Below are 19,727 nucleotides of genomic sequence, written 5' to 3' on the forward strand. Positions count from 1 at the left end.
TGTAATAATTTTTCAGTAATACAGAGATTTCTTTCGTTGAAATCAAATACGATGTTACATACACGAGCGAATCGAACAAGTTGAGATTTATAAACACCATAAGATGGCGATAAGGGAACGTCACCATCTAAAAATGGATAATTAACAATAGGAAATGAAAAATCATCTCTTTTATCATAAATTTTGGTAATAAAAAAGAGGGGCGAAAGATACCAGAGGAACAGTTTCCCGTTAGAGATAAAGATATCAAGATCCAGGAAAGGGCAGTGTTCATTGTTAGTATTAGATTTATTTAAAGTCATTTCGGCAGGATAAATCTCTTTAGTGTACATACTGAAGTCGTCATTTTTGAGAGCCAATATATCATCTAAATATCTAAAAGTGTTATTAAATTTTTGAATCAGATGTTGTTTCGATGGGTCTTTGCTGATTTTAGTCATAAATTGTAACTCATAACAATACAGAAACGGGTCCGCAATAAGTGGTGCACAGTTAGTCCCCATGGGAATTCCGATAACCCGACGATGTACGGAATCTCCATAGCGAACAAAAAATGTTATCTAGTAAAAATTCGAGGACAGTTATAGTATCAAAGCAGGTCCAATTGACATAGTTCTTTTGTTTGTTGTTACTAAAAATGACCTAAAAGAGTTTGAACATATATATTCGCATTCCGACTTTTTAAATGCCCATTTAATCAGGTGTGTGAATTTTTTCTTAATAAGATTATGAGGCAACGTGGTACATAGAGTAGAAAAATCTAAACATCTTTACAAGGGTCTTTCTATCCTGTTATATATGCTGAGTTTTTTTTCTACTGTAAAACATGCCCTTCAGAAATCTCATGATTAGATATATTGATACAGTTGTGTCAATCAGATGCGGGTGTGTAAAAATACAAAAGATCTTCTCTCAAATCTTTTCACAAAATCATTACAATTGTGCAGCATTATAAAAACTGTGTTGGATTTGCTACGCTCGACACTACTATTCCACGTGCACAATTGAAAGATGACGACGGATATGTTCCAATTGTCGTTACCACAATCTGTCCTCCTTTTCTCGAATGTGACCTACCGAATAAGACTTATCACTGGGTTGATACTTACTTCCGAAACTAGAGGCTCTCCTTCATATTTTGATATTTAAATATTGATACAGATGGTGACTGCAAACGAATATTTATGACGAACGTGATGATTTCAGCTCTTCAATTGGCAACTTCTCATTTCGTAACAGTGAAATACCCTTTATCTCATTGTACGCCCTTTATATATCGCAATAGATATATACGTTACACTCATGCAAGTTCACATTATACGAACTTCAAAGGAAGTGCTCCTGACAATGAAACTGCTCAAACTGAGTGATGAGGTAGAGCGACTGAAATCGATACGTCATAAGTTCTACAAGTCAACATAAGACATTGGGTGACCGATATAACATGTTTATGCGAATAAATTACCCTTAAATTGTGGATTCAATGTATGCATAGTATGAGACGTTTATCTTGTACACTTATAGATAAGACCGCGAAAACAATATCGCCAATTCTATAAGGTCATCTTTGTTTGAGTAAACTGTTATCAATGATTAGGCTCAGTTTCGTTATAATTCTATTAACAGGATCTAAAACTAGTTATGATCGATTGATTATTATCTATCGAATTTTGAGGTAAAAAGGACTCAGAAACATACACGAAAACAAGCGAAACCTACCTATTATTTTAAATAAGTACCGATAATCAGGTTGTCTACATATTGATATTTTTCAATATAAATATGCAGACAACCAGATAATCGATTTATCGGATTGTATTTGCATATTTTGCCTAATATAAACAAGTGTTTTGTATTTTTCAACAGCAAACCGGAAGTTGGCGTGATAAGTTCGGGTCAAACTTATCAACGTCGGTTCATTCATTATGACGTCAGTGATATGTCCAGGTCTAAGTTATTGAGGCAACTAAACGTATTTGACGTCACAAAGCCGTAATATGTAATTGTATCAGAGTGAAACAGACAGTGGGACGACCACTAATACATAATAACAGATAATACCAACAGTTTGACAGTTCACACAAACCAACTACACATTTCTCTTTCCTAAAATAGACTGGCAAACAAAGATACATAGATAGCCTCATTATAAAGTGTCACATGATGTGTACGAGTTTAAATAAATTTGTTTTTCGTACGCATAAGTTGTCTAGAATTTAGATGTAAAATACATTCCTTTGTAATAAGATTGTTTTGGATTTTAAAAACACTATAAATACACTATATTTCAATAATGACTTACCTTTAAATGTTTCAATGTTAGTTGCTAACAGTTAACACACATGAAGACCAACGAATGTCGTATTGATCGACAATAAATGTAAGATACCAATCGACTCTTGACGACGTACGAACTACTTGTCACCGTTAGATAACAGATATCTAAATCGCAGGTTAGTCTTGTATATAATTGCAAATTTTAAAATGTTATCCACATTGTTACAATTTTCTTTGGTAATTGTAACCTGATTTTTATTGAATGTTCTTTAATGGAACTATTGTTATTCTGTTGATCGAAATTTAAAGGGTAAGTTTCGTCATATGCGAAATTTCGTCTAAGACTCATCTTTGTCAAACCAGCAAATCAATGCTTCTTTCGTGTTTGGTGCCAACTTTTTCGTTTGGTAAGGTACAACATCTGGCATATTTTAAGATTTAACACGTATCTTATTCCTGGGTTGCATCCATGTAGACTTTTCATTGATGTATGTATAAGAAATGTATAAACATATACGTCCAATTGTTTTCAGGAACTACAAATCAGAGCTACTTTACTAACGAAAATAAATATGTGTATTAAGGTAGATGGGGGGTCTAAACTAAAATGCATAGATTTTTTTAATAGTTTGTCCAAATTTAGTTTATATTATGCTTTTTTCAACAATATCTTAAAAAGTATGCGTAACCGGGCTTTTTTTGCACGCTACAGGTTGTGCAAAATTGTCAGATTTTGTACAGATTATGCATAGAAAACCCAATTTTGTGTGATAAAAAAAATACACCATAGAATTTTAGGATAAAATATGAGAAAATAGCTCTAATAATAATCTCACAGATAAAAAAATGAAAATAAATGGGGTCAACGGATGCATTTTCTTATAATAAAATATGTAAATTCACAACACATTATATTTTAAACGTTACTTTATCTGAGTTATCTCCCCTTCCATATGAGTTATCTCTCCTTATGTGGCAAAGTTGAACAAAAATGAATCAAACAAAAATATTCTGTTTTAGTAAAATACAGCCGTAAATATGATAAAATACTAAATTTTCTATATTAACATGAAAAGTCTTACACATGAATTACATACTACTCTCGAAATTTGCACATTTCATTAAAGATCTAGACCGACTGTTATTTGCTTTTTCACTATCAAAGATGGAGGAAGACACCCAAGTTACCTTAAATAAATCCTGACATATTATTAAGAATTTCCCTTGCTTAATGCTTATTACTGTCATTAGAAAATTATGGCCCTGGATTTTTCAGGTCAAGTGTTTAACAGTTTATACTCCCATAGTTTTGCGTATTTAGATAACCTTAAAAAAAATTGTTTTATCTATCATACATCATAATACAGCCTATATAAATATCGTATATTCTGAAATTTGATTCTTAAGGGTTTTGTGTTTCTCAATATCTAGTTATTTTGTGTAGATTTTTGTTATTAATGTTGGTCTTTTTATATTTTTTTTTACTTTTTGAACATGATGTCTGATTTCATAGGACTGGCGATTTCAGGTTATCTCCTTGGTAACTATCTCTCTACTTATAAACTGGTGAGTTAAATCCTAACGCTCAATTTTGCATGTATGCTTCAGCTTCGTTTGTTATATGTAATGCATTTTGCTTAAATGCAAGAGGTGGGTATTATTAGTGCTCAGTAGCTTACAGTATATTGTTAAATTGCATTTTTTCTACTTTTATTTGCGAAATTTAGTTTTGATGATGGAACTCTGATTATCTCTGTTAGATTTAATCATTACTTTTCTCAAGAAGTTGTTGATGTGTTGTATAGATTTGTTGATGATGATGAAAATGAAGAATTGCTGCTGAACGTCCAGCTGCCAATTAATATGCAGATTCGGGACTAGAAGATATTAATGTGATATAAATATTAACCCTGCTTTGTACTAGACTGACACGCTGAGCCGGATTGTCAACATGCTAGTTTACACGGTAACAGTCCGCTGGGAGACATGTCACCTTACCCGGACACATTATTCAGACTCCGAGCCGTTTTTGCTGTTACTCCTTAATGCCAATTGCTAAACGAAGAAGCAGCAAATACCAATTTTAAAGTCTTTAGTTTGACCCGGCCGGTGTTCGAACCCACGACCTCCCGCACTCGAGGCGAACACACTACCACTAGACCACTGTTATTTCTTTTTCATGTTTTATAAAAAATTGTCAATAATTATTTGACTATGTTTTCTCCAAACATTATGATTTCGATTTCAGAATGGAAACTGTATCTTTTCCGTGCTTTCCGTGTTTTAATGGAGGAGGTTCAAAGACAAAAAACGATGCTTTTGCCTTCTGCCTAGAATGTAGTGAACATCGTTGCAAGAAATGTAAAGAAATTCATTCTAAATTTCCGCAATTGAAGTATCACAGTATTATTCCGTGTTCCAATATTTCTTCTTTCCCTCAAGAGGTGATAAACAGAACACACAAATGTGAATCACATAGTACAGAAAAAGCGGAATATTATTGTTCCTTTCATTGTAATGCTTTCTGTTTTGTCTGTTTGATGGAGTTACACAGACATTGTAGTTTTAAAAAGTTATCGGATGTTTCAAAAGGTGTCAAACTATCTACTAGCTTCAAAGAAATGCAGAATCAATTAGCTGTAAAAGGTGAATCAATGAAGCATTTGCTTAACAACAAAGCAGAAAATCTAAATGATATTCTCCGTCAAAAGACAAAGCTCGAAACTGAATTATCTTCATATGTAAGCCGAATCAATAGCTATATGAACGAATTAATTAAAAATGTAAAAACCGTTTATGAAAAAGAATTACAAAAGCTTCGAAAAGATTTAGAACAACTTCGAATACAAGAAAAAGGACTATGTAAACAACGAGATAATCTAGATAATATAGCTAAGTTTTGTTCCGATAATGTTACATTTCTTTACATTAATGAAATAGAGCATGTGTTTCGACAAGAGAAAGAAACTCGAAATACTGTGACAGAAACAACTCGTACAGATTTAGCTATAAACGGAATAGAAGAAATCAAGGCATTCTTGAGAAATGTTGAAAAAATCAAAATTGAACCCGTAATGCAACATATTCCTGTCAACACTATAACACTGTCTCCAGCAGCACAACATACAATACCATTGGAAGCAATGAAATCAATGACGGGTGATATATTAACACTAAATAAACATATAGATATTGCCAAAAAAGGTGTCAAAGAACCAGTAATCATAGATTGTACTATATTTAAAAGTGGTCAGATAATAGCCATTGAACAAAAACATACATGTCTTCTAGAGTTTACAACTAGTGGCATGCTACGCCGTAATGTCAAGATATCGTCACAAGCATTAGGAATAGCAGCAATCGATGAAAACGTATTCGTACTTACCGAAAGCGGAATGGATACTGTTCATATATACAATAAACAAAGTATGTCTTCAATACGCGAAGTATCCATTAGAGACAACTGCAGTGGAATTGCTAGATATTCTAATAGTAATTTTGTAGTTGGTTGCAATGCTGGAGGTTTGATGTTAATCGGAACGTCTGGCGATAAAGAGAAAATGTTCCATACAAAAGAATTATTGCATTTAAACCAGAAGATTTTTCTAACAGCGAATGAGAAAAGCCAGGTATTCTGTTCTTTGCCAAACAAAGATACTATTTTATCAATAGATTATAGAGGGAATGTGCGATTCTCATTTCAAAGCGAAAAACTAAAAAGCCCAAGAGGACTTACAGGTGACGGGAACAGTAATATATATGTTTCTGGATACGAAACAAACAATATTCTTTGGATTAGTAATGATGGCAAAAAATCAAAAGAAGTTCTCAATTCTAAAAACGGAATCCAAAGTCCTACAGGGATTGATTATGATAAAGTTCTAGAAATTCTCGCAGTTTGCAATTGCAACGGTAGTCAAATGTCAATATATAGTATGAAATGACAATGTATAAACCATATCTCTGTTTTTAAAATATTTGATATATCAAATTTAGAATGTGAATTTCTATGCTAAAACGTTTCACTTGTCATCTTGGTTATTCCAATTTTTTTTAGGGAATAAAACGCAAGCCAAAAAGAAAACAAAGAACTGCGTGTTGTTTTACCGCTTTATTTCATTAAGGGGAACTATTTCAATATTTAGATAAGTAGAACAAACAATTGTTTAACACAACGTTAACTCGGCTACCAATCGTTTATCATATGAAATTTTGGTTTTGTTTCGATAAATTGTCAAACAGTTTGATAATTTGGGATGATAATCATCTCTTAATTACTCCCAGACTATGCCAGCTTCAGTGAATAGGTTTTTGTTTCAGTTAAAATTTAGTATCAACGATGCGTTGGTAAAGCTATCAATTCGATAATGCTCCGTCCATTTCATAATTGTGTAAAATGATAGTTTTACAACTATCTGATACGAAGAGTTGATTTCAAAGGGTTTTGACCTTTCGCCATGTACAATGATCTTGGCGGTAGATCAAAAAAGTTATTTAAAAATGGGAAAAACATTTAAATAGACAGGTTACAATTTGTATTGACTGCAAATTCAGAAATTATTTTGAGGTTTTTATTACATGTATTAATGCTAATAAAGTGACTGAATGAATATCGCATTAATAAAAACTCGCATTCTTTTATAAGAGAGGCGAAAGATACCAGAGGGACATTAAAACTCATAAGTCGAAAATAAACTGACAACGCCATGGTTAAAAAAGAAAACGACAAACAGCAGTTCACAAAACACAAAACACAACATAGAAAACTTAATTTTATACATATAACTGCAAGCAGATTTTTTTTTTGAATAGCAAAAACTAATCTGGCATTTTAGACCATTCTGCATTATTTGCAATAACAAATGTACGCAGTAATTTGAATTTACACTAGTTTTAATTTGAAAGGCCATTTAAAAACGTAATGACGATAACATTTAGGGACCCTCGTGGCATGGTGGTTCTACATTTTTCTTCGACAGTGATTACTAGCCATGCATCACTGATGTTGTGATTTAGAGTCCCGCTAGTAGCGTTGTGTGTTCAACTTCAATCTTAAGTGACAAAGATTGCCATGTGTTCCTACCGAAGGTCGGTGGTATTCTTCTGATACTCCGCCTTCCTCTAGAAATAACAACTGACCGCAATGATAAAGTTAAGGTCGCTGAAAATTGTTTAAACACCAACAAACAAACAAACAACAATAGTTGGTATATATGCTGTGGATCATTAACTCAAATACTAGCATGATTGCATATACTACTAGTTCTAAATGAACTTTAAAATTTGGATATGTGCATTTATACTGGAAACTTTGATATTCACCTCGAAAATTTATGAATGAAAGCTTAATCATCACCTGCGGTTGTCGCTTCCGTTAGTTTGTCAATTGTATGCCCATCAATATTGGTTTCAATGTTAAATTGATATTAATATATAATAATTATAATTAATTGTTTACATCTGTCAATAAGAATAAGCTGGGTTTTTAATTTTATGATATTTGTATTTGTTTTTCTGCATACGTTTTAATAATCTTCAAATGTTTGTTTGACGGTTTTTGCTAAGCCTTTACAATGTGTGTGCTCTTGGCATGTGACAACCTCGTTCTGTATTTATTGAACTTCGCTACAAAAAAAGAAGTATCATGTTCGTAACCTCATGATCATATTGCCATTGAAAAACATACTATCATAGTATGAAGAATACGAAAACTCTTATTAACTTTTAATTCAAGTGCAAATCTACACAACAACGCCGATGCTGAGTTTATTAAATGTATAAAACGTCCATTTTCACTGAACTAGTACACAATTTTATTTAGGGGCCAGCTGAGGACCACCTCCGGGTGCGGGATTTTTCTCGCTGCGTTTAAGACCCATTGGTGGCCTTCGGCTGTTGTCTGCTCTTTGGTCGGGTAGTTGTCTCGACATATTCCCCATTTCCATTCTCAATTTAACATGATCAATCAACAAACAATTATACATATATATTTATGCTGTACTGTTACACCACTGTCCCAGGTTAGGAGGAGGGTTGGTGCGCCTTCAAACTACTAGTAGTGTAATCCCGCCACATTCTGTGTCTGTCCCAAGAGCCTGTTATTCAGTGGTTGTCGTTTGTTGCTGTTTATCATATTTGTTTTTCGTTCATTGCTTTGTACATAAATCAGGCCGTTAGTTTTTCTCGGTTGAACTGTTTTACATTTGTAATTTGGGGTCTTTTACAGCTAACTATGCATTATGGGCTTTATTCATTGTTGAAGGCCGTACGGTGACCTATAGTTATTAATTTCTGTGTCATTTGGTCTCTTGTGGAGAGTTGTCTCATTTTCAATAATACCACATCTTTCTTTTTTATAGTATATACTGCACACACCATAATTATGCACCCCCCCCCCCCCCAACCCCCCCCCCCCCCCCTCCCCCTAAAAAAGACAACCCTTCAATCAAATCAATCAAACTTTATTTATAATAAACAGGGGAGACTTATTAAATTAAAATTTACCAAGGAATTCTAGTACCGATCGCTTTGGTGCGGTCGTGCTGAATGGTCGAAAATCCCCGTTTTGGAGAGAAAATGGCCGCACGATTGGTACGACGTCTTTAATATCGAAAAAAAGAATTTCAGCTGTGTGAAATTACATTTTCAGTTAAGTCATAATTATAAACTATCTATCTTCCATTGCAACGTTACTATAAATTGTTTTGGAAAGATAGGACACTTTCTTAAAGAAGTGTCCAAGATTCTTTTGACCATCTAAATTTGTTAGCAATTTTCCAAAGTGTAAAAAAATATGTGTCTACCCCTTGTTCTATGAATAGAGTAACAAATTTCTCAGATAATTTGATAACATCATAATCATTTGTCTGTTTTTATTGTGACACTTTGAGGTACCCGATTTTCCGGTTCTGCAGACAACAAACTAAGGTTTGCTTCTATGTCGGATATCAATAGAAAGATACATATAACCCTTCAAAAGTGAGCTGTGTAAGTATTCAGATCATCATTATCATGTAAAAAGTCGTATGTACATTTTGAACTTTTAGCTCTTTGACATAATTTTCAATATACCATCTCGATAAAAAAAAATCTAAAAGAATAGTAACCGGTAACATGTATAAGAATATCGTACGTCAACCCCCGTCAGGTGACTTCCGAGGAATTTAAAAAATTTGAGAGAGAGAGAGAGAGAGAGAGAGAGAGAGAGAGAGAGAGAGAGAGAGAGCAAAACATGTAGAAATGGGCGGACCATCCTGTTCGTCAGTCGAAATCTTTCAGTATCGCGTGGTCAGATTTGAAGTGCGTCACAAAATAATAGAAATAATGTAACAAGTTGCTTTAAAAAAAGACAATACGTGAACCTTAGAACTTTTTTATTTTAATTATCAATTCAACTGAATAAGAAATTATATCTCGGTGTTATCTTTGCCATGTGTGTGGAGGATAATATTTTCTTTTTATTATAAATCATGACAATTTTGGCATGTTGAGAGAACTGTTTAATATTAAGCGAGGAGAACAAACAAACAAATAGATTCCCAGACATATAATTTCTTAAAGAATAATAATGATTCAAAACATGGGGGACACATGTACCTTCTTCCAAAAAATTCATTAAAATAATCTAGAAATAAGTAATGAGGAATTGCGAACTGGTCAGCTAGCAGGACACATTAATTTTCGTTACCGACAAATCATCAATAAGTGTCACTCTCCCGCGAGAGATACTTATACTTAATCTAATTATAAAACCATTATTGAAGAGGCATAACTTTTACATTCAAGATGCAAAAGATTTCATTAATAAAATAGAGTCACACGAGGTCAAAAAAGAATGCATTCTTATTGCCTATGATGTACGTCAATGTACACAAGTATGATCATTGATAATTTAGAAGAAACTATTATCAATGCATTAGAATTAATTGACACACAGGAGAATATACTTTAAAGATTCTCAACAAAATAGATTTAACTGCATTTGTTGAATTAATTCTTAGAAACAATGAATTTAAGTTTAATGGACTGTTATACAAGCAAATTATAGGAGCGCCCATGGGTGGAATATTTTCACCAACATGCACAGAGCTGCATCTGTCTTTCCTATTCATTAAAATCTTAGATAAGCTCCTATGGAGAGAAAACATCAAATTACACTGTCAATAGGAATGACGATATTATGGTCTTCACAGGCAAATTAAAGCAAGTTAAGAATTTCTTGAACCTAGCTAGCAAACGGAATTGACCATCTACGTAAGTTCTAATATGAGGTGTCGACATCTAGTATGACCTATTTAGAGGGTGGTATAAAGGGTTATTTTCGTGCAACGTTTTCGGCCTTTTTATTTAACGTGTTTTCGTGTTTCGACGTTTTATTTCTCGTTTTCCCGTGTTTGGTTCGATGTGCGTGCTTCGTGTTTTAATTATTTTCCGTGTTTCGTGTCGGTACCCTATAATTTCTCGTGCTTGACCCGCATTTGATTAAAAAAGTAAACCGGGACTAATTCAAAGTCAGCCTAGATATTGTTTCGAATTATAAACTAATTAACTGGTCCCAAGATATTTATTAATAGTCTATTGTATTACTATGATAACTCGGATACAACTAGCGCACGCTAAAAGGTGACCACATGCAGGGTTGCCATGTCCATTTATAATGACTGCATGATCTCTAAGAACGGCTGAATAATACATTTTTGTACTTTTTTCCTTAATATTTACGATTTTATTCCTTGACTCCGTTTTTCCAGAGTTTTATTTTCCGTGCAACGTTTTTGCGATTTGTTATTTCACGTGTTTCCTTGTTCAGACCCCCACCCCTTTTTTTACCACCCTCTATTTAGATACCGAAGTGTACAAAGGTGAACGATTTCATAATAATGGCATTCTTTATGTTAAGTCACATATATTAAAAACACAGAAACATATCAATATTAACCAATTACTAGTGCACATCCAAAACACACATAAATTTAAGAGTATTACAGTGTGTGAATAATATAAGAAATAATAGTGACATCAATGAATTAACTAAACATTTAATTAACTTACAAGATAACTTAATTGATAGAGAATACTGTAAAGAGGAAACTGTATATGAACGAACAGTCTTTATTTCACTTGTTTTATTTTCATTTGAAACAGATTTTTTTATCTGATTTATCAAAATGACAAGTGTGCATAATGATTTTATTGTTACAAATCAAATCTCAAAGCCCACTAGAACTCATTATGTAGAAACCACAGCACTATTTTTAAATATCTCTCTGTGAATATCTAGACACAGATGTTTGATACCATAGGTCGTTATAATTAAATCTAGACCATTTAACTTTCAATTGTTTATCAAAAGGTACAACTGTCACCTTTGCTCAAATCAGTAAACATTTGCAATGCATAAAATGTAGCTTTACAATAAACATACATGTTTGAAAAGGATCTATAGATTCATTAGATTGTTTATTATCATTTATCAGATAAGTGAATTAGCGATCTGTGAAAATTCTTTATTGCCATGTTTTCAATATCTTAGATACCCCGTATGGAGGTGCTCTTAATTGCAGGAAGCTAATATAGATAAGATGAATAGGTGTTCCGAATGAACAATAATTTAGCTTCCGAATATTCCTCCATAGACTATATTTCTAACTAATTTATATGGGTTCAGGGTTCACGCAAAAAGAACGTGATAAATCAAGGAACAAAAACATGTTATTATAATCAGAACCAAGCCATCTACCTTGCAGTTGTATTACGGTTTCTATATAACCTATCTATCGATGCAGTTATTCCCTTTGCGTTTCTACTGCACTACACTTCCACCATATTGTACTCGTAGAGTTGTTAAGTATAACAGATAAAAAAGATAACAGGAAAAAAAACAAAGAACAGCACAACTTTATAACAGACCATGCCAATCACCAGCAACCGACTCCTTCGAAAAAAAATTATGTAAAAACAATGACATAATCATTGCTTCTTATTCTACCGGACGTACAGAATTTTACCTTACACTGGTTGAATATTTTTATTTGTACCAGTAAATGGAGTTTAAACTGTAATTAACTTGATTTGACTAATTGCCATTCTGACAACTATGTACCAGTGATTATATATTACATAAAGCTACATTACGGTATGGTTCTGATCATTGTTATAGTCCGCACCGTGACATATAGCTGCTTACATCAACCTCATTTGGATCTTTGTCGAATTGGCAATTATTTTTCTATGGTTCAATAAATATTATCATTTGACAAAGATAGATAAGCACATATAAAAAAGGATAATTTCTATTTACGCTGTTTTTACAAAAATCACCAATTTGACCAATCCTTTTTTTTTTACCTTGATCATTGTTTGGAAGAATAAATCAAAAACCCAAGAAATGGAAAATATGATATATGAATAATATAACGTACATGAAACATATACTTTTCCATCTGTTACTAACTTTTGTAATATGATGCTATCGAATTCTTAATTTCAATATATGTATTAACTGTATGATGAAATTAGTTTAGGACATTATTGGAGTAGCAAACGCAGCAAACAATACCTGGAAATCAAATATGACAAAAGTGTTATTTTGTTTGTGTGTGTTTTCGTTTGTATCCATCGTTCATTCTGCTGGTAAGTATTCAAGTACATATTTGTAAATTTTATGATTTAATCGATTTGTTTTGAAATGATAATGTGTTCCATCATAGGCAGTTTGTGAATTACATTAATCTTATATTTAAACTTTTAGTGTGGTTTCCCGTTTTCGTAGCCTTTGAAAAGAATGGACAGTCAGTATATGATTCTTGGAGAACCCCATCGATGTGTAGTGAACTACCAACCATACTCAAAAGAGCAGACAGAGGAAAACACTTTAGTAACCATGTTATTGATCACTGGACAGAAATGAACGTCAACATGGTATTATATAATTATTGTCTTAAAGGAAAATTCTTTATGAATAGATACTTTATTATAATACATAAATCTATGGATGGATATATGGTTAAAGTCCAGTGGCAAATTAAATGCATCTTCAGGACGAGAACATGATACTGTAATACGAATGTAAACCAAGTTATGTTTAAAGACACGATGAGAGTGATTTTCAACGTTCTAGATCCCAAGGTAACAATTTTTTTGCCGGAAGACATATCACCCTCCAATACACATTATTTTGACTCCAATCCGACCAGTCTTTGATCTTATTTCTAAATGCCGCTTGCTTAGCGTAGGAAATATCATTTTTCGAGTCTTTGATTTGACTAGACCGGGGTCGATCCCATGATCGTTTGCACTCCAGGCGAGCACGCTACTACGAGACTACCGTGGCGGTCATATTCTAATTGAAATGAAGAACATATCGTTAATTCATGAAGGAAAGGATAAACAAAACGGTTTATTTCTCTGCCGAAGGTTAATTTTTAAATATCCAAAAACATAGTGGCAGGCAAAAACGCAGGCGGCTATCAATACTCTTTTGTTTTATAATTGTTGTAAAAGAGGGACGAAAGATACCAGAGGGACAGTCAAACTCATAGATCGAAAACAAACTGACAACGCCATGGCCAAAAATAAAAAGACAAACAGACAAATAATAGTACAGATGACACAACATAGAAAACTAAAGACTAAGCAACACGAATCCCACCAAAAATTGGGGGTGATCGCAGGTGCTCCGGAAGGGTAAGCAGATCCTGCTCTGCTGTAATGTGTGTGTGTGTTGGTTCTGCGGTAAGGTTAGTTCTATCATACCTTAAAGCTGTAAAAATCTATAAAAAAATATTGATGAATTCTCAAAGAGTAATGTCCATTTAAAGAGATACCAACATTTTGATCATTGACAAAAAAGATCATTGACAAAAAATGTACTATAACATAATCAACTTTGCTTTGATAATTTCAGTAAAGTCTAAATTACTATAAATGATTTGAACTAAACTTGTCATCGAAATATTTAAGATGGACCGCAATCTACAAGCCTATCATGGGATTTAATCAAAACAATAAACAGGAATATCCCCATGCACAATAAAGAAAAAAAAACGAAATGTTTCAAATTGTATTGAATTCAATCACTTTGAAATTTCTTCTGAATACATGATGAATATTTCGAAGATATATGTCAATATTCATTAATGTAGTATTAAAAAGATATTTTGTACAAATTGTGCTATATGAAACTTCATCTTTTGATATTGACCATTTTTTTCACTAATTTCTAATGTGTACTATAAAAAAATGACATCATCTAAGCTACATTACACAAAAATCACGTTACTATATATTACCCCAGTTTCGGAACCAAACGCCTCTATCTAGACGCATAATAATTCCCTAAGGAAACAGGAATCTAAACATTATATCATACGAGCTCATTCTCCATCGGTATAACTCGGAAAATTTAGTCCGGAAATTAGTCAAAATGTATGAGCAAAAGATCTGTTCAAATTTCTACTGATACATTTGTTAACACAACTATACAATTCATTAAACATATGACAATGGACAATAGGAGATGTGGGAATATCTTTATGAAACAGCAACCCAAATATGGTCAGACTGTATGGACCACGTGATGTTCTTTGTTTTGTGTCTTTGAATGGGGGGGGGGGGGGGGAAGGGGGAAGTCTATTGTTCAACTTGGTTGTTAGTGTTGTCTGTTTTATTGTCCAGTTCCTCTGGTAATTTTTGTTGATTATTGATTATATCATCTTTTAATACACTGGAAATTAAATAATTTTACTAAGAAATGAAGGATTGTTGAAATGATTTAACCTTAAAATGATTATACTTAGTTACATTACCCGTTATAGGACATGTTTCTGGGTTTTTTATTATAATTTCTGTATGTAATTCATTTCATTCAAAATCCAATTACAAGGAGGTTTTATATCAATAAAAGATAATTGATAACGTCCGTCAAGTTTTTTTTTCAAATATTGCAGGCATTTCGTTAATAATGTTCATTCAAGGAGGTTTTTATTCAATGAAAGATATAAAGGATGTCCTAATGATTATGGTTGGTTCTGTGTAGAGGAGGAGGTTTTAAATCAATGAAAGTTATAACAGATGTCCTAATGATTATGGTTGGTTCTGTATAGAGGAGGAGGTTTTATATCAATGAAAGATATAATGGATGTCCTAATGATTATGGTTGGTTCTGTGTAGAGGAGGAGGTTTTAAATCAATGAAAGTTATAACAGATGTCCTAATGATTATGGTTGGTTCTGTGAAGAGGAGGAGGTTTTAAATTAATGAAAGTTATAACAGATGTCCTAATGATTATGGTTGGCTCTGTGTAGAGGAGGAGGTTTTAAATCAATGAAAGTTATAACAGATGTCCTAATGATTATGGTTGGTTCTTTGTAGAGGAGGAGGTTTTAAATCAATGAAAGTTATAACAGATGTCCTAAAGATTATGGTTGGTTCTGTGTAGAGGAGGAGGTTTTAAATCAATGAAAGTTATAACAGATGTCCTAATGATTATGGTTGGTTCTGTGTAGAGGAGGAGGTTCCATATCAATGAAAGATATAATGGATGTCCTAATGAGTATGGTTGGTTCTGTGTAGAGGAGGAGGTTTTATATCAATGAAAGATATAAAGGATGTCCTAATGATTATGGTTGGTTCTGTGTAGAGGAGGAGGTTTTATATCAATGAAAGATATAATGGATGTCCTAATGATTATGGTTGGTTCTGTGTAGAGGAGGAGGTTTTATATCAATGAAAGATATAATGGATGTCTTAATGATTATGGTTGGTTCTGTGTAGAGGAGGAGGTTTTATATCAATGAAAGATATAATGGATGTCCTAATGATTATGGTTGGTTCTGTGTAGAGGAGAAGGTTTTATATCAATGAAAGATATAACAGATGTCCTAATAATTATGGTTGGTTCTGTGTAGAAATGGAGGTTTTATATCAATGAAAGATATAATGGATGTCCTAATGATTATGGTTGGTTCTGTGTAGAGGAGGAGGTTTTATATCAATGAAAGATATAATGGATGTCATAATGATTATGGTTGGTTCTGTGTAGAGGAGAAGGTTTTATATCAATGAAAGATATAACTGATGTCCTAATGATTATGGTTGGTTCTGTGTAGAGGAGGAGGTTTTATATCAATGAAAGATATAAAGAATGTCCTAATGATTATGGTTGGTTCTGTGTAGAGGAGGAGGTTTTATATCAAAGAAAGAAATAAAGGATGTTCTAATGATTATGGTTGGTTCTGTGTAGAGGAGGAGGTTTTATATCAAAGAAAGATATAACTGATGTCCTAATGATTATGGTTGGTTCTGTGTAGAGGAGGAGGTTTTATATCAATGAAAGATATAAAGAATGTCCTAATGATTATGGTTGGTTCTGTGTAGAGGAGGAGGTTTTATATCAAAGAAAGATATAAAGGATGTCCTAATGAGTATGGTTGGTTCTGTGTAGAGGAGGAGGTTTTATACCAATGAAAGATATAACAGATGTCCTAATGATTATGGTTGGTTCTGTGTAGAGGAGGAGGTTTTATATCAATGAAAGATATAAAGAATGTCCTAATGATTATGGTTGGTTCTGTGTAGAGGAGGAGGTTTTATATCAAAGAAAGATATAAAGGATGTTCTAATGACTATGGTTGGTTCTGTGTAGAGGAGAAGGTTTTATATCAATGAAAGATATAACTGATGTCCTAATGATTATGGTTGGTTCTGTGTAGAGGAGGAGGTTTTATATCAATGAAAGATATAAAGAATGTCCTAATGATTATGGTTGGTTCTGTGTAGAGGAGGAGGTTTTATATCAATGAAAGATATAATGGATGTCCTAATGATTATGGTTGGTTCTGTGTAGAGGAGGAGGTTTTATATCAATGAAAGATATAACAGATGTCCTAATGATTATGGTTGGTTCTGTGTAGAGGAGGAGGTTTTATATCAATGAAAGATATAACAGATGTCCTAATGATTATGGTTGGTTCTGTGTAGAGGAGGAGGTTTTATATCAATGAAAGATATAAAAGATGTCCTAATGATTATGGTTGGTTCTGTGTAGAGGAGGAGGTTTTATATCAATGAAAGATATAATGGATGTCCTAATGATTATGGTTGGTTCTGTGTAGAGGAGGAGGTTTTATATCAATGAAAGATATAATGGATGTCATAATGATTATGGTTGGTTCTGTGAAGAGGAGGAGGTTTTATATCAATGAAAGATATAAAGGATGTCCTAATGATTATGGTTGGTTCTGTGTAGAGGAGGAGGTTTTATATCAATGAAAGATATAATGGATGTCCTAATGATTATGGTTGGTTCTGTGTAGAGGAGGAGGTTTTATATCAATGAAAGATATAACAGATGTCCTAATGATTATGGTTGGTTCTGTGTAGAGGAGGAGGTTTGATATCGATGAAAGATATAACAGATGTCCTAATGATTATGGTTGGTTCTGTGTAGAGGAGGAGGTTTTATATCGATGAAAGATATAACAGATGTTCTAATGATTATGGTTGGTTCTGTGTAGAGGAGGAGGTTTTATATCAATGAAAGATATAACAGATGTTCTAATGATTATGGTTGGTTCTGTGTAGAGGAGGAGGTTTTATATCAATGAAAGATATAACGGATGTTCTAATGATTATAGTTGGTTCTGTGTAGAGGAGGAGGTTTTATATCAATGAAAGATATAACGGATGTTCTAATGATTAGGGTTGGTTCTGTGTAGAGGAGGAGGTTTTATATCAATGAAAGATATAACGGATGTTCTAATGATTATGGTTGGTTCTGTGTAGAGGACAAACATGATATATGTACATGGGGTCAGTTCAACAAATATCCAGTGTGCATGTACACCAAAAATGGACGCAATTGAACAAAAGGTATTACTGCAATGCATAGATTTATCATTCTTTTTACAAAAAACTTGTATTAATTGTGATTCAAATTATCAAAGATTTACCAGCAAATCCAAATCTCCTTATAAAAAAAAATTAAAGCATAATAAAGTATATCTCTCATTTATCAATCAACAACTACGCATGTAACGCGGCAAATTACAGTACACCACATTAACTTACCGCGCTGTCAACTGAGTTTCCAAGCTCTTTTAATTTCTGACTTCAAATAACTTGCTGGTATGATGGTAACACAGATTATCAAAAATTGGCTATTAAACTCGAAGTTCCCCAAGCCTAGTGACAAAAAAAAACCAAATAAAATAAAACAAAAAGTAAATCTTTAGCAAAAGTATAGTCTTTAGCAAGACTAAGAATGGGAGTTTTTGAAAACTTTGTCACAAACTGTCGGACATTCATACAATTGTTTTCAATGGTGAAATATTTTATTACAAATGCATGATTTTTTTATTGATTGAATATGTAAACTCGTTGGTATACAAGGAGTTGTTATACATGTACCTTATAATAATTAGGTTTCATTGAAGAATGTATTGTAAGTTTATCAAAATTTTGTTTTCTAAAAACAAGACGAGAATGGTGACAAAATTTTCTCTATATATATATCCTGTAAGCATTTTAAAAAATATTTGATTCAGCTCACATGTGTATCTATCATGTTATTTTTCTTTTATTATGCGAAATTTCTCTTCAGAATTTTTAACAGAGGTGTAATTTGACACACGAACGATAACCTAAGGCCTGTACCTTTAAATAATATACCTTGAAAATATCAAGTTCAAGTAGACAAAAACTACATATCGGCAAGTTTAATCCATTCAATCTTTGATACTCTAATACTACCATACAAAACAACGAATGACGAGGTTTTAAACTTTGAACAGGTACATGAATATTATAGGGTAAAAAGGAAAATCCCAAAAAATACCGAACTCCAAGGAAAATTCAAAACGGAAAGTCCCTAATCAAATGGAAAAATTAAAAGCTCAAACACACCAAACGAATGGATAACAACTGTCATATTCCTGACTTTGTAGTTTTATTTAATTTGTTCTTTCTTTCTTAATTCTTTTTGTTGTTGTTGTTAATCCACTTTTAAGATCGATTAGTCAAATAAAGGATTAACTTTGAAAAAAACTTACAATTGTTTATTTGTTATTTTACAGATGCTGCTACTGCCGATACTTTAGTCATTTCTGTTTCTATGGACTTTTAATAGAAAAAAAATAGGACTATCATAAATAAAATTGTATTTCGCAGAAAGACTTATTTTATTGTCAACCTTGAGATAAGAAATCCTTTTATTTGAACTTCGTTTTATCACTATGCAGGTTCTCACTTGAATATAACGAAAACTTACAAATTGTACTTAAACAAAAGAGTTGTGAACATTATCATTTTAGTTATTTTGAGATTAAGATCTTTGAAAGTTTCTGTTTGATTTATGAGAACTTTGTTAGTCTTGGAGCGATTCAGAGTTTGGCATATTGTATAAACAGACACCTGTCGTTTGCTGAGGACTGTGTACTGTCTTACAAGTACAT

At 32.8% G+C, this 19,727-nt stretch overlaps 1 protein-coding gene and 1 long non-coding RNA gene across 42 annotated transcripts in view; both read left to right on the plus strand.

The window, feature by feature from the left end:
* Positions 1 to 19,446, plus strand: part of LOC127711496 (uncharacterized) — a 73,291-nt gene extending 53,845 nt beyond the window's left edge. For 2 of the 41 annotated variants that reach the window (XR_007986726.1, XR_007986736.1), the window contains 7 exons: positions 15,225 to 15,455; positions 15,858 to 16,125; positions 16,193 to 16,259; positions 17,064 to 17,264; positions 17,466 to 17,666; positions 17,801 to 18,147; positions 19,350 to 19,446. This is a non-coding gene — a long non-coding RNA (uncharacterized LOC127711496). The other 39 variants (XR_007986758.1, XR_007986754.1, XR_007986748.1 and 36 more) reach the window with 39 other exon arrangements.
* On the plus strand, positions 2,310 to 6,792 carry LOC127711484 (uncharacterized). Its single transcript, XM_052217554.1, has 2 exons — positions 2,310 to 2,453; positions 4,526 to 6,792. The coding sequence occupies exon 2, from the start codon at positions 4,527 to 4,529 to the stop codon at positions 6,219 to 6,221; it is 1,695 nt and encodes a 564-aa protein (XP_052073514.1). The 5' UTR covers positions 2,310 to 2,453; position 4,526; the 3' UTR covers positions 6,222 to 6,792.
* Positions 19,447 to 19,727: the final 281 nt, after the last annotated feature.

The sequence above is a fragment of the Mytilus californianus genome, unplaced genomic scaffold (genome assembly GCF_021869535.1).
Source record: "Mytilus californianus isolate M0D057914Y unplaced genomic scaffold, xbMytCali1.0.p SCAF_8, whole genome shotgun sequence".
Lineage (NCBI taxonomy): Eukaryota > Metazoa > Mollusca > Bivalvia > Mytilida > Mytilidae > Mytilus > Mytilus californianus.